We start from the raw sequence: 14,341 nt of genomic DNA on the forward strand, positions 1-14,341 counted from the left end.
TAGAACACAACATTTTAAATTCTACCTTTAAGATATCTTGACACTGAAGAACATCAGTTTGACTTACACAGCTAGAAACAGACCTATCAAAAAAAGTTTAACAGCTAGGTTATCACTTGTTTAACAACCAAATGAGGAATGCCTTTGATTATTTTAGTATACTATAGGTATTCTCTCTTAGGTTAGAAAGCAACATTTAAAATCTTAAGCTATCAGTGTCATTTACATCCAAAAAGAACCAGCTTAATCCTTCAAGGCCTACATTTTGCATAAATGTAAGTGGCCAATGATAATCAATTTAGTCTGCAGATGTACTGTAGGTAGTCTTGTGGGTTTCTAGTACAAGTTAAATCAAGATCAGAAATTATCTACGTTGAACTTGCCTTTTGGGAAGTCAAACCGAAGTTAAAGTATATTTATTATCAAAGTACACTATCCTGAGATTCATTTTATTGCAGACATTCACAATAGAACAGAGAAATACAATAGAATCAATGAAAAATCACACTAAGACTGATAAACAACCAATGTGCAGAAGACAAACTATGCAAATACAAAACAAAATAATAAGTAAATAAATAATAGTGAGGACATGAGCTGTAGAGTCCTTGAAAGTGAATGCACAGCTTGGACTAGGTAGGGCTTATACTATGGAGAATAAGTTGTTGTCCAACAGAGGGATCTTGGAGTACAAGTACTTAGTTCACTGAAAGCAGCACCACAGTTAGACAGGGTGGTGAAGAAAGTGCTTGGTATGTTAGCAGTCATCAGTCAGGGTGCTGAGTATAGTATTTGGGACATTATGTTGCAGTTGTACAAGACATTGGTGACACTGCTTTGGTCACCCATTACATGAAAAACATCATTAAACTGGAACAAGTGTAGAGATTATGAATGCAAGAGATTCTGCAGATGCTGGAAATCCAGCACGACACACACAAAATGCTGGAGGAACTCAACAGATTAAGCAGCATCTATGGAAATAAATAAACAATGGATGTTTCTTGCAATGACCCATCAACAGGTATGGTATGAGAATAAACCACTTAACTAAACTTAATACATATACAAATAACTAAACAATTAACAAAAGTCTAAAATGAAATCTGAATTTGTCAAACCAGGTTTTTTTAAAAAATATATACTGTACAAATGATTAGTCCTAAAAATCCATGATGCATTGCACCTATGTATCTGGAATACAATATAGTGTTCTTTAATAACATAAAGAAAATAAGTACATCTTGTAAGCTAAATCAAGGACTTGCTGATAACCAGCTGAAGAACATTTATTGCAAAGGGCTCAATAATCATTTATCATTTCTAGGAAACTATACACTCTTGTCCTGATTTTGTTACAAACCTTTCTTCTTTATTTTGGCAGATGCATTCTCCAATGATCTCTTTTATTTCTGGGTCTGTAACTTTGCCAAAACTTGCTGGTTTTACTCCCTAAAAATTTAGAACACAAAGTTGAACCAACTTAGAGACTTTAATTGTACGGGCTTGCAGAAATGATATTTAAAGCTTTTAAGATTACTACCCAAGATTAGCACAAATTTCAAAAAGCAGACATTCAAAACTGTAGATCCTTTATCATTGTCTGGATTTCCAAATTGCATTCAACTCATTTTTAATATCATTACCATTAACAATTCACTGAAGTTTTTCTAAAATGCATTTATTTTTATTTATTGATCTCAAACTACATGGAACTTCAGAAGAATATTTTGTTAACTAGAAGTGTTAAATAAACATCTGCTAAAACTAGTTTGATAAACGTATTCCCAATGTGCAAATAACTCCAGAATCTGTTTCACTCATGCACACTATATTGTTTTCTTGGAAAATGTAAGAGCTACAAAAATCCTGGAGCCCTTTGCTACCTTGTGGCATCCTTTGACTACCTTGCTCAATAGGAATGTGCCTCAGGGATGATCCTGCTTTTGTTTGCCTTTGAAGAAGAGTACCAAAGACTCATGGCTTTGCACGATCTTAAAAATGGGCAAGTCTTGACAGTGATCTAGATTCTTCTACAAGGGGATGTGATTGTTCTTTCAAAAACCACCAGGATCTTATAGGTCACTTGGTGGTACTCTTAAGTATGTTGAAAGGGCACATTATGTTCATTTAATTAACATTTAAGATTTGTGGCTAAAACAAGCTTTCAGATCAATTTTTATTTGATGGGGGGGGGGGGTTTATTGATACCAATTCTTCATCTCTTGATCTAATTTCAATTCATGATTTTTTTTTGTTTGAAAGATAGTTCCCTGGAATATAATATCTTTGTAAATTAAGAATTGCTTGTACTGAAATTAATATACTCACCGTGAAACTAGATTCATTGCAATAAACAAGCTTCCTTTTTTGACTTGTTTCAGTTCCTTTGGAAAATGTTGTCCCCCACCCCACCCCAACAAGAACAACTTCTCACAAATTTGCATGCTTTCTGAAACAGTCAAACTAACCATGGCTGGCCTTGAACTTATCAGTACTAATATATCTCATGTCCCTCAATTTTCTTAAAGTCTTGCCACGAAAGTCATGATTTTTCCCCTGGGTCAATAAACGCAAGGGCATATGCTATTGATTCTCACCAAACCTCTTTAGGTTGATTGATAACCCTTGAACTATATCATATGATATACATCAACAATATGCTGTTCATGCTGCTGATGAATGACTGCACTGTTAGATCCAGCTCAAACCAAATCATCATGTTCACTGATGATACAACAACAGTTGGCATCATCAACAATAAGGATGAGATGGTATACAAAGAGGAGGTAAAGTGGCTTGTAGTATGGTCTAAGCACAGCTCAAGTCTCAATGTGGACAAAACTAATTGTGAACTTTAGGAAGGTGCAGGCTAACCACTCCTCACTGCACATAAATGGCTCCTCTGTTAGGAGCACCAAGTAGCTGGGAATGGGCATAAATGTGCATAATGGATGATTTCATCTAATCCCTCAACACCTCTTTAGTCAAGAAAACACTTCAGTATCTCCACCTCTTGAGAAGGGTCATCCAAGATATTTATCAGGAGTGCTGTATGGAGTGCTCTTACCAATGTCACAGATCCTTCCCATCAATCCCACCATCTCTTTGACTCCCTACCATCAGGCAGGAGGTACCGTGTATTAGATCAAGGACATTTAGGAAAGGAAACAGCTTCTTCCCTAGTCTTTGAGACTTCTGAACTGCCTGCCACCACCCAGGTCTCATAACTTACAAAGCACCAGGAACTGTTTACTTTTTAAACTTCTGTTGTAAATGCACCGTATACAAAATGTCAATCTTCTGGAATATGTTTTATTATTTAACTTACTTGTGGCAATATTACTTTGTGTGTTGTGTATGAGTTACATGTACCATGTTGTGCATCTTGCTATGGAGGAACACCGTTTCATTTACCAGTAAACATGTATACACAACAGGATGACAAACTTGAATTTGTATTTAGGATTAACATTCAGACAATATATTCAATTATGTCAAAAGACTGCAGTTTGATTCAATGGGTACTTATATCAATGGTCTATATAAACAGTAGTCTACTTCCACATAGCTATCATTCTGGACACAGCTACACCCAAAAGTTCAAATGCCATTAATAGGTGACCTCCCTATCCTCCAACATCAAGGATTGGTCATCATTGCAAATAAAAACTTTGCAAAACAAGGGCACATATCTAACAAGTCAACTACATCACAGCAACAACTCTTAGATCAGAAGTTTGTAATTCTACAGATAGATGCATCAATAGTGCTGTTGGTCTACATCTCAAGATAAAAGTTCCTGCATACTTAGAAGCACGCTGAAAAAACTAATTTCAAATACCAATTGCTGTTCTTTTCAGAAAGCAACTCCTGATATTCAACTTGGTTGCATATAAAATGCAGATTTGCAGAAAAACAGATGATATTTGCCTGTATACTTCCTTCAAAATTATTATGCTTTCCCCATTTCTCCCCTGAAAAGTATCATACACATTTTGTTTTTTTCATATTCCCTTATCTTCCTTGTCACCACTGGCTTTGCCCCAAAAGAAAATGGGAACCAAAGACTACACCCAGCATGGACTGGAAGCATCATATCCAAAAATTTCACCCACCGTTTCTGTTTCCATGTTGTACCTGTAGAAAACTCATGGGAGACCATGACAAAAGTAGAGTCTAATTCTAATCACCTGATTTTAGTAGAGCCCTAGAGAGAATGCAGAAATGTTTACTTAGAATGGTTCCCTATATTAAGAATTTCATCTATAAGATTCTGCTGGAGAAAACAATATTGCTTTCCCTGTACGTGAGGATCCCAAAAGGATGATACAAATGTGATTTGTTTAGATTGTGAAGTTGTATCATTTAGGAGAGACTCAATGAATAGGGATCATAGATTTAAACAAGGACATGGAAGACAGAAGGGGTAAAAAAAAATAACTGCAGAAATTATGATTTGAAATTCTAGTAGAAACAAAATCAATATCTTCAAAAAGGAATATGATAGGAACAAATGAGAAAATTTGCAGTTATGGGACACAGGAGCAAATAAATTTCTCTGCTAAGGGCACAGATTTGATGGGTCATTCTGTCTCTAGTCACCTCATAACATAATGATGATTTATGAATAATATATAAAAGAAGAAGCTATTTTGAATTTGTATAGAACAATGATTAATGCTTTGCATTAAATGTTAGTATCTTGGTTTCCTTTTGAACACCTCAATTTAAGGTATTAAGAAGTGCATAAAAGAGATGAACTAAGAGATTTTCAATTATAGAGATTTAGGCTGCCCTCTTCAGCAAAGAAAATGTTTATTTTTTTTCCCCCAAAGACAGGAATGTTTTGAAAGACTGATAAAGAAATAGCTTTAGTAATTACGAACCCTGACTTAAAATAAAGAACAAGAGAACTAAATGTAACATGAGGATTTTCCCTCCTCCTTTACTCCCCACAGCAAAGAAAAATATTTTATGTAAGAGAGTTCAATTTTTGAAAGCTGGTGAAAGAAGATTCAATAGAAAATTAGTCATTCAACATGAAAACAGGTCATTAAGCCACACAGCCACATTGACCAATTAGGCACCCTTACGCACTAATTCCATTTTCCAGCCCATAATATTCCATGCCAAAGTAATTCAAGTACACACATTAAATGGTGTCAACGACCATGCTTCAACCACTGTCTCTAGCAGTATGTTCCAGGTACTCACTGCTCTGAGCAAAAAAAGATCCGCTTCATATCTCCACCCTCCCCCCCCCCCCACAACGAAAATCAACACTTGTTTTGTCTGCCTGTGATATGAGGGCAGTTTCCTGCAGTCTACCCTACCTATACCCTACAATTTTAAATACCTGGATCATATCCTCAACCTTCTCCATTTCAGGCAAGAAGAGGCTTTTTGGGGTTTTTGTCAAGTTTCTCTCTTTCTTTCTTTATTGATGACAATCTAGAGTAGTGAGAATGGATCCCAAGTAAGTGGTGTGCTCTTCATGCAAAATGTGCGACAGCTGGTGATCTTCAGTCTCCCTTATTACAAATTTGTGAGAAGTGTATTTGGTAGAGCTTCTTACAGACTGTATTAGGGAACTGGAGTTGTAGCTGGATGACCTTCAGCTCATCCGAGAAGGTGACAGAATGTCAGGAGGGTAGTCACAACAACGGATTTTTAGAATAGGGAAAGGGATAGGGTAGAGTACCCCTGCAGCCATTCCCCAAAGTAACAGGTATACCACTTTGAATACTGTTGGGGTGGGAAGACCTAGCAAAGGAAAGCCACAGCAATCATGTCTCTGGCTCTGTGACACAGAAGGCAGGAGAAGAGGTGAGCAGTAGTGATAGGGGCTCAATGGTTAGGGGAACAGACAGGAGGTCCTATGAATGAGAATAGGATTCCCAAATGATACGTTGCCTCCCAGATGCTAGGATCAGGAACACCTTGGATTGAGGAAGGATAAGCCCCCTGTTGGTACCAATTACACAAGCAATTAGGGTGACAAGGTCCTACAAATTGAGCTCAGGGAATGAGGTATTAATTTGAAGGACAGGACCTCCAGGAGGGCAATCCCAGGATAGTTATCTGTGCCATGTGCTAGTGAGGCTATAAATATGAAGATAATGCAGTTTAACATGTGGCTAAAGAGATGATGCAGGAGGGCAGGCTTCAGATGTTTGGATCATTAAGCTCTTCCAGGATAGGTGGGACCTGTACAACCAGGACGTTCTCCACCTAAAGTGGAGGGAAAACAAATATCCATGTGGAAATATTTGCTAATGCTGTTCCAGGAAGCTTAAACTAGATTTGCAGGGGGATAAGAACTGTAGTGCCAGAGCTTGGTGAATGGTTGTGGAGAGATATTAAACCTGCATACAAAGACAGCAATTTAAAGGTTGAGTGAGCATGGTAGAACTAATTACCTGAGTTGCCTCTATTATAATGAATTAAGTATTGTAGGTTAAGGCAAATGAGCTTAGAGCATGGATCAACACACGGAATTATGATATCGCAGCCATTTGTGACACTTGGTTAAAGGAGGGACAGGACTGGCAGCTCAATATCAGGGTTCTGTCGTTTTAGAGATGATAGAGGGGAATGTATTAAAGAGCAATACCCGTCAGGGAAAATATCACAGCACGGCTCAGACAGGGCAGACAGTGGTGGTGGCGGTGGTGGTGGGGAGGGGTGTGGGTGGGCTCGTCTACTAAGGCTAAATGTGTGGAACTATTGCATAAGAAACGGATGACCATATAAATGGGATTATATTTATAGACATCTCAAAAATCAGCTGGATTTAGCAGGGCAAATTTATAAAGAGATAGCAGACAGTTGCAAGAAAAATAAGGTTGTGATAGTAGGTGATTTTAGGGGACTACTGAATCTAGTGATTATAATTCCATTAGTTTCAAGATGATTATGGAGAAGAATAGGACTGGATCTCAGGTTGAGATTCTAAATTGAAGAAAGGCCAATTCTGATGGCATCAGAAAGGATCTGGAAGGTGTGAACTGAGAAAGGTTGTTTGCTGGCAAAGGGATGCTTGTTAAGTGGGAGGCTTTCAAAAGTGAAATATTGAGAGAGCAAAGTTTGTGTGTTCCTGTTAAAGTAAAAGGCAAGGCTAACAGATTTAGAGGGCCTTGGATTTTGAGGAGTATTGGAGCCCTTGTTAAGAAAAAGGAGGTAGCTTACCAAGCATAGGCAGGAAGAAGCAAATGAAGCACTTGAGGATAAGAAAAGCAATGGAATATTTGAGAAAAATCAGGAGGGCTAAAGGAAAGCGCAAGGTTGTTCTGTAGACAAGGTGAAGGAGAACTCCAAGGACTCTGGCAGATATATTAAGACAAAGGAATAGTAAGACACAAAATTGGTCCACTTGAAGATCAGTGTGGTCACCTACATATGGAGCTGAATGGCGATGGGGGAGATGTTAAGTAGATTTTTGCATCTGTATTTACTCAGGACAAAGTCCATAGAACCAAGGCAAAACAGTAGTGAGGTCACAGACTGTATCCAGATTACAGAAGACGAAGTGACTGATGTCGAGGCAAATTAGGATGGATAAATCCCGAAGGCCTGACAAGATATTCCCTCAGACATTGCAAAGGCTAGTGCAGAAATTGCAGTGGCCCTGGCAGAGAAATTTACAGTATAACTTCCTAACTTTTACTGAGGTCCTGGAGGACTAGAGGACAGCTAATATTGTTCTGATGTTCAAGAAAGAATCCACAAATAAGCTAGGAAATTGTAGGCCAATGAGCCTAACTTGGTACTATTCAGTTATTGGAAGGCATTCAAATATTCTGCACTAGCCTTCTACAAGATCTGAGGGGATACCTTGTTAGGCCCTGGGGATTTAACCACCCTAATAAGTGGGTGTAAGTATTTGGATAGATAAGGTCTAATTAGTGATAGTCAAAAGGCTTTGTATGTGATAGATTATGTCTAACTAATCTTATAGAGATTTTCTAGAAGGTTACCAAGAAAGTTGAAGATGACAGTGGACATCATCTACAATGGAGTTCAACATGTACTTTGGCAAGGCCTATGACAAAGTCCCACAAGGGAGGCTGTTCTGGAAGGTTCAATCATTTGGAATTCTGGACGAAGTAGTAAATTGGATTCAACATTAGCTTAGATGGAGAAACCAGAGAGTGGTAGTAGATGGTTGCCTCTCTGTGACAAAAGGCCTATGACAAGAGGTGTGCCACAGGGATCAGAGCTGGGTCTGTTGTTTGTCATTTATATTAATGATTTGGATGATAATGCGATAAACTGGATCAGCAAATTTACAGATGATACCAAGACTGGGGACATAGTGGACAGCAAGGAAAGCTATCAAGAATCAGCTGGAAAAATGGGTTGAAAAATGGCAGATGGAATTTAATGCTGAGGTGTTGTACTTTGGTAGGACTTACACAGTGAAGGATAGGGCACTGAGAAGTGTGGCAGAACAAAGGGATCTAGGAACAGTGGTGTCACAGGTACAAAAGGATATAAAAAGAACTTTTGGCACATTGGCCTTCATAAACCAGAATATTAAGTACAGGAGTTGGGATATTATGTTGAAGTCGTATAAGATATTGGTCAAACCTAATTTGCAGTATTATTTGCAGTTTTGTCACTTACTTACAGGACAAATATTTGTAAGATTGAAAGAGTACAGAGAAAATTTAAAAGGATGTTGCCAGAACTTGAGGACCTAAGTCATAGAGAAAGGCTGAATAGGTTAGGACTTTTGGCCTTGGAGCATAGGGGAACGAGAGGAAACTTAATCAAGGTATACAAAATTACGGAGAGAGTGTGTATTGATAGGGTAAGTGCAACAGACTTTTTCCACTGAGGTTGGGTGAGACTAGAACTAGAGTTCACAGGTGAAAAACAATCCTCTACCATCAGTCTTTCTCCAAATTCGTATCCAGTTTGCCAAATTTCACTGAACCTCTTAAATTACAACATATTGGACCAGTTTTCCCTGGAGAATTTTATCAAAGTCCAAGTAAATTACGTGTCCTGCTCTGACATCATCAATACCCTTGGATACCTCATCTAAAATTCAATCAAATCGACCAGATAAGATCTGCCCTTAAAGAAATGTTGGCCAATACGGATTAGACTCTCTTGTTCCAAATGATCATTAATCCTGCTCTTCAGCATTTTCTCCAATAATTACCCTACTACTGGTTAGGCTCACAGGTATACAAACTGCCAAGCATTTTCACCTGCCCTCCAGTCAACAGGAACCTCTTGTGGTCAGCTTAATAATCAGTTAAATCCCCAGCATTCTCTTCCCTTACCTCCCACAGCAGTCTGGGATAGATCCTATCCTGCCCAGGGAATTTATTGAATTTTAAGACTGGCTCATGCAATAAGTACCAACTCTTTTATTGATTGAGACTGATACCAGACTTTCAAGATTACCTTCTCTAAATTTTCCAACTACAAATTCAATTTGCTTAATAAATACTGATGAAAAGTATTTAGAAATGCTCCCATGCCTGCTGATTCCATACACAGCATAGCTGTGGCAAATGGACCTTTATCTTTCTATGGTTATTCCTTTGTCCTTAGTATACTACAAATGTCTTCAGTTTAACTTTGATCCTTTCTTATAGTGATATCTTACTGCCCTTCTCTGCCTTCCTAACTTCCTTCTTAAGCTTCTCCCTACACAATACTCCTGATGGCCTTGCTTGTCTTTAGATCCTTTTGTTTCCTTTTTAACCATTTATCCAACCTCCAATAACTTTTAACATCCAAGGTTCTCTGAGCCCGTCACCCTTGGTTTTTATCCCAAGAGGAAGAACTATTGATATTTCCCCTTTAAATGCTTCCCACTGTATACACCCAGACTTGGAGGTAAATGCACCCAGTCAACCTTAGCCATCCTGTCTCTTTCTAATGAAACTTGCCTTCCCCAATTTAACAAATTTATGGTCCATCCTTAGCTTTATTCATAACTACTTTGAGATGTATAGAGTTATGGTCACTATTCCCAAAGAGAACCCCCACTTACACTCCCATACGAGGTGAGATTCATTCTGTGAGATCCAGTGGTGCTCCTTCACTGTTGGTCTATCTACATCCTGTGTCAAAAGGCTTACTTGAGCACATTTTACAATGTCCATCACTTCACAGCCTTTTACATTCAGGCAGTGTAAAAACTGTCCATATGATTTTCAATCAGTTCTGCACAATATATAAAACATTAGATTTAATTCATCTAGAACTTCCTTACCAAAACTTCAGACTTTTCCCATGAGTTAATGACAAAACTACAGTTTTAATATTAAGCAAATTCAAGAATCAGTTACGATCAGGTTTATTTTCGCACTCCTGATGGAGCACGTTTTGAATAACTTAACTCAGATTTGCACAACTGTGTGCACACATATCCAGAACTAAGATCTTAAACACCAATCAACTCTTCTGCTTCATAACAATGACTTTCTCAAATAGGAGGAAAAAAAGAAGAAAAAATACATAAAGCAGACATCTAACTCAAGGGAAACTTTAAAATTCAATAATCCTCTTTGCTTTAACATGCCTTTATTTGAAATTAGTTGATATAAACTGCAATGCCATGGGGGGGGGGGGGAGAATCAAGATTTTGATTTAAAATATTAGTGAAATATATTCTTCTAAAAATGAACTGAATTCTCACTGACCAACACAAACATTGTATATAAATCCTGACTTCTCAAACAAACTCATCATTTAATTTGTTTACATTATATTAGTTACTCCAATTTAGCGTAAGAAGGTTGTCAAAAATATCGCACAACTATGTTAATTTCTGATTTTTTTTAAACGCTCAAAAATGTAGCACAGTGGTCTTTTTGAATTTGGATATATTCATTGCCATGGGCATTGTAAATTTGATTCTATAATGAACAGTGACTAATACCCTAATACCACAAGAATAACAACGTTTTACATTTAGACTAGCATGAACAGCAGATGCTTCCCAACAGAGTGGGAAGGAATCCAGGAAAAATCAGAACATAGTTCTGCATTTTGTTGCAATGATTTTGAAATTATAATTGAAGCATAAAATAAAAATGAAATTTCTAATTCCCAAATTTATTGGATCTGAACCATTAAACTTCATATAGAACAAATGAATTCTGCATAAATATGCAAATACTTCCCAATATGTAATTGAAGTTATGACAGACAGAATTCCACAATATGCACTCTAGAAAGAATATAAAAATGTTTTTTTTTCATCCAGACAAAATAATACTCAGTGATTAAATTGTCATTTGTTAAATAGAGAAAGCTGTTAAATGATAACTTAGATAGATTTTAAGCAGATGTCATAATATTAAGAATTAGTTCTATTTGTATTACTTCTTCCACACAAAATGAATTGGTTACAAATGATAAACAGAATATTTTACACATCCCAGCCAAGTAACGTGAAACACTTGTCTCCAATAACATCACAGAATTAAATGGACTTAGAAATCTACAGCATTCATTATTAGGAATTATTCCAAGCAACAACAAGCACCAGAATGCATTTAAAAAAATCCAAATGTACATCCAGCACATATGGTCAGATGCTGATCAGAACTGATTGAGTAGCCAAGCCTTATGTCTGATCTCTATTATACATGATGAGACCACTCCGGCAGAATTTTATTTTGCTCCATTAATCCAAAGATGCTACAAAAACACCATTGGAAAAGTGACAAAATATCTTTTATGTTTAAAATAATATATTTTTTCTATTTTTATCCCACTTTGATAACCTCCAATGGATTCACTCTGAAACCAAGTATTTCCTGATCTGGAAAAAAAATCAAACAGCAGACACTGAAGATTTGAAATAAAAACAGAAAATGCCAGTAGGATTCAGATCAACCAACCTGACCTTATTTCCTTAAAAAGAATTAGATAAAATTCAGTGCAAATTGCTGGGAAATGAACTGCAATAAAAAATCCTGTCTGCTTGTAAATCTAAGCTGCTTTTTTTTTTCTTCCCCCCCCCGCTGCTTATTTTAATACAAGTAGAACTTTTGTCTGTCAGTGCAAATGAATTAGATTATTACCAGCTTAAACACAGTTGATGCTACTTTGAAATCGAGAGCATATCAAATTAATATGGTTAATAATATCAACTCTTTAATAGGGTATTACAACAAGTGCACGTTAAAAAGAATCCAATTGTGCTTTAAATATGAATGCTATTTTGTATTCCACTTTAAATTTTCCTATACAGTATCCAGGCTACCTTTAGACTGTTCCCTTTGGCAGAACACAGTTGTTTTAAAAAAAAAAGACACAAGGTCTAAAACATAAATGCACTAAAAAACAGAACTCAAGATAAACTTTGTACTGTATATGGCAGGTCTGACACTCAATTTACCTTTATATTTAGTCATATTTAAATTTCACATTTAAAACATTAGCCCAAAAAATAAGCTTAATCAAAAAGTTATATAATTAGACCATAAAACATATGAGCAGAATTAGGCCAATTAGTCCATCGGGTCTGCTGTGCCATTCCATCATGACTGAACCCAGATCCCACTCAACCCCATACACCTACCTTCTCGCTATACCCTTTGATGCCCTAACTAATCAGAAAACTATCAACTTCCACTTTAAATACACCTACGGACTTGGCCACCACTGCAGTCTGTGGCAGAGCATTCCACAGATTCACTATTCTCCCGCTAAAAATACTTCCTTCTCACCCTGTTCTAAAAGGTCACCCCCAATTTTGAGGCTGTGCTCTCCAGTTCTGGATACTCCCACCATAGGAATTCATAGTATATTTACAATTTTTAAAACCATTTTTCCTTCTTATAATTAATGCTACACATACACACAAAAAGTTAATTTACTTCTCTATAGATTGGTACAAACATTTCAAAATCTAATGAAATTACAGGATATTGCTGTATAGCATTTAAATCCCACAAGGATGCCTCTCCTACCAGAACCAATACCAGTGTCCCAACAATATAAATCATTCCTTCTGTAATACACTCACATGCAGATTTTTTCTATTTCTATGCCCATTAATACACTGCATGGTGGGGGGGGGGTTCAGGTCAGCCAGAGGAAATCACCTTGAACCCCATGAAATCATCACTCACTTAGACATAAACTCCAGTTAATGCCCTTCAGACAATGTCATTGCTTCTATCATGGACCATCATTTTTGCCTGTTTTCCTTCCACCTGACTGAATACCCACTTAAATTTTGCAACTAATAACTCCCAAGGGAAATTGTTAATTCATCTCTACAAAATACTGCATTGCACAGCATATTGACTACTACAAATGCATACCCAAGCATGTGGGCTCAATTCCAAACCATTTTGTCAAGAATCCAACACTGGATAGACATTCTGAGATGTATTCATTTTATACATATAATCTCCGATGCATTTTGCAAATAGTTTGCTTCGACAGAAATCCAGGATCTGCACCTCAAGCCCAAAGTTAATGACTACCCATATTGCACAAACAGGCAAATTCCATTAGGAAAAACTAAAAGGTTAAATACCAAATCAAATAAACTTGAGAATGGAACATCAAGTATCAAACTAAATACATTAGATAGCAATGAAATGTGTTAGAGACTTACTAACCTCAAAGCAGAATACAGTATAAATTACCTAACTGGCATAGAATCTGGATACAAGATGTTTAAAGCCTGCAAGCTTGATAAAATCTTGAAATAATACAGTATCAAATCATTACTACCACTAGATTTGGCCTATGGGATTAATAGATTTGTGGCTAAATTTGTCGATGATACAAAGATAGGTGGAGGAGCAGGTAGTGTTGAGGAAACAAAGAGCCTGCAGAGAGACTTAGATAGTTTAGGGGAATGGGCAAAGAAGTGGCAAATGAAATACAATGTTGGAAAGTGTATGGTCATGCACGTTGGTGGAAGAAGTAAACGGGCAGACTATTACTTAAACGAGGACAGAATTCAACATGCAGAGACACAAAGGAACTTGGGAGTCCTTGTGCAGGATACCCTAAAGGTTAACCTCCAGGTTGAGTCAGTGGTGAAAAAGGTGAATACAAAGTCGGCAATCATTTCCAGAGGTATAGAATACAGGAGCAGGGATGTGAATTTGAGGCTCTATAAGGCACTTGTGAGACCACACTTGGAGTATTATGTGGAGTTTTGGGATCATTTTATAAAGGATATACTGACATTGGAGAGGGTTCAGAGAAGATTCACAAGAATGATTCCAAGAATGAAAGGGTTACTGTATGAGGAACGTCTGGCAGCTCTTGGGCTGTATTTCCTGGAGTTCGGGGGGGGGGGGGGGGTAGGGATCTCATAGAAACGTTCCAGATGTTAAAAGGC

General features: G+C 37.2%; 1 protein-coding gene across 1 annotated transcript in view; it reads right to left on the bottom strand.

Annotated features, from left to right (window-relative positions):
• The window catches only part of wnk2 (WNK lysine deficient protein kinase 2), a 162,372-nt gene that overhangs the window by 88,197 nt on the left and 59,834 nt on the right, over nt 1-14,341 (bottom strand). Inside the window, exon 5 of the mRNA XM_072280381.1 lies at nt 1,364-1,452. Coding sequence (XP_072136482.1) covers nt 1,364-1,452 — 89 coding nt within the window. The remainder of the gene's footprint in view (nt 1-1,363; nt 1,453-14,341) is intronic.

The sequence above is a fragment of the Mobula birostris genome, chromosome 16 (assembly GCF_030028105.1).
Source record: "Mobula birostris isolate sMobBir1 chromosome 16, sMobBir1.hap1, whole genome shotgun sequence".
Classification (NCBI taxonomy): Eukaryota; Metazoa; Chordata; class Chondrichthyes; order Myliobatiformes; family Myliobatidae; genus Mobula; species Mobula birostris.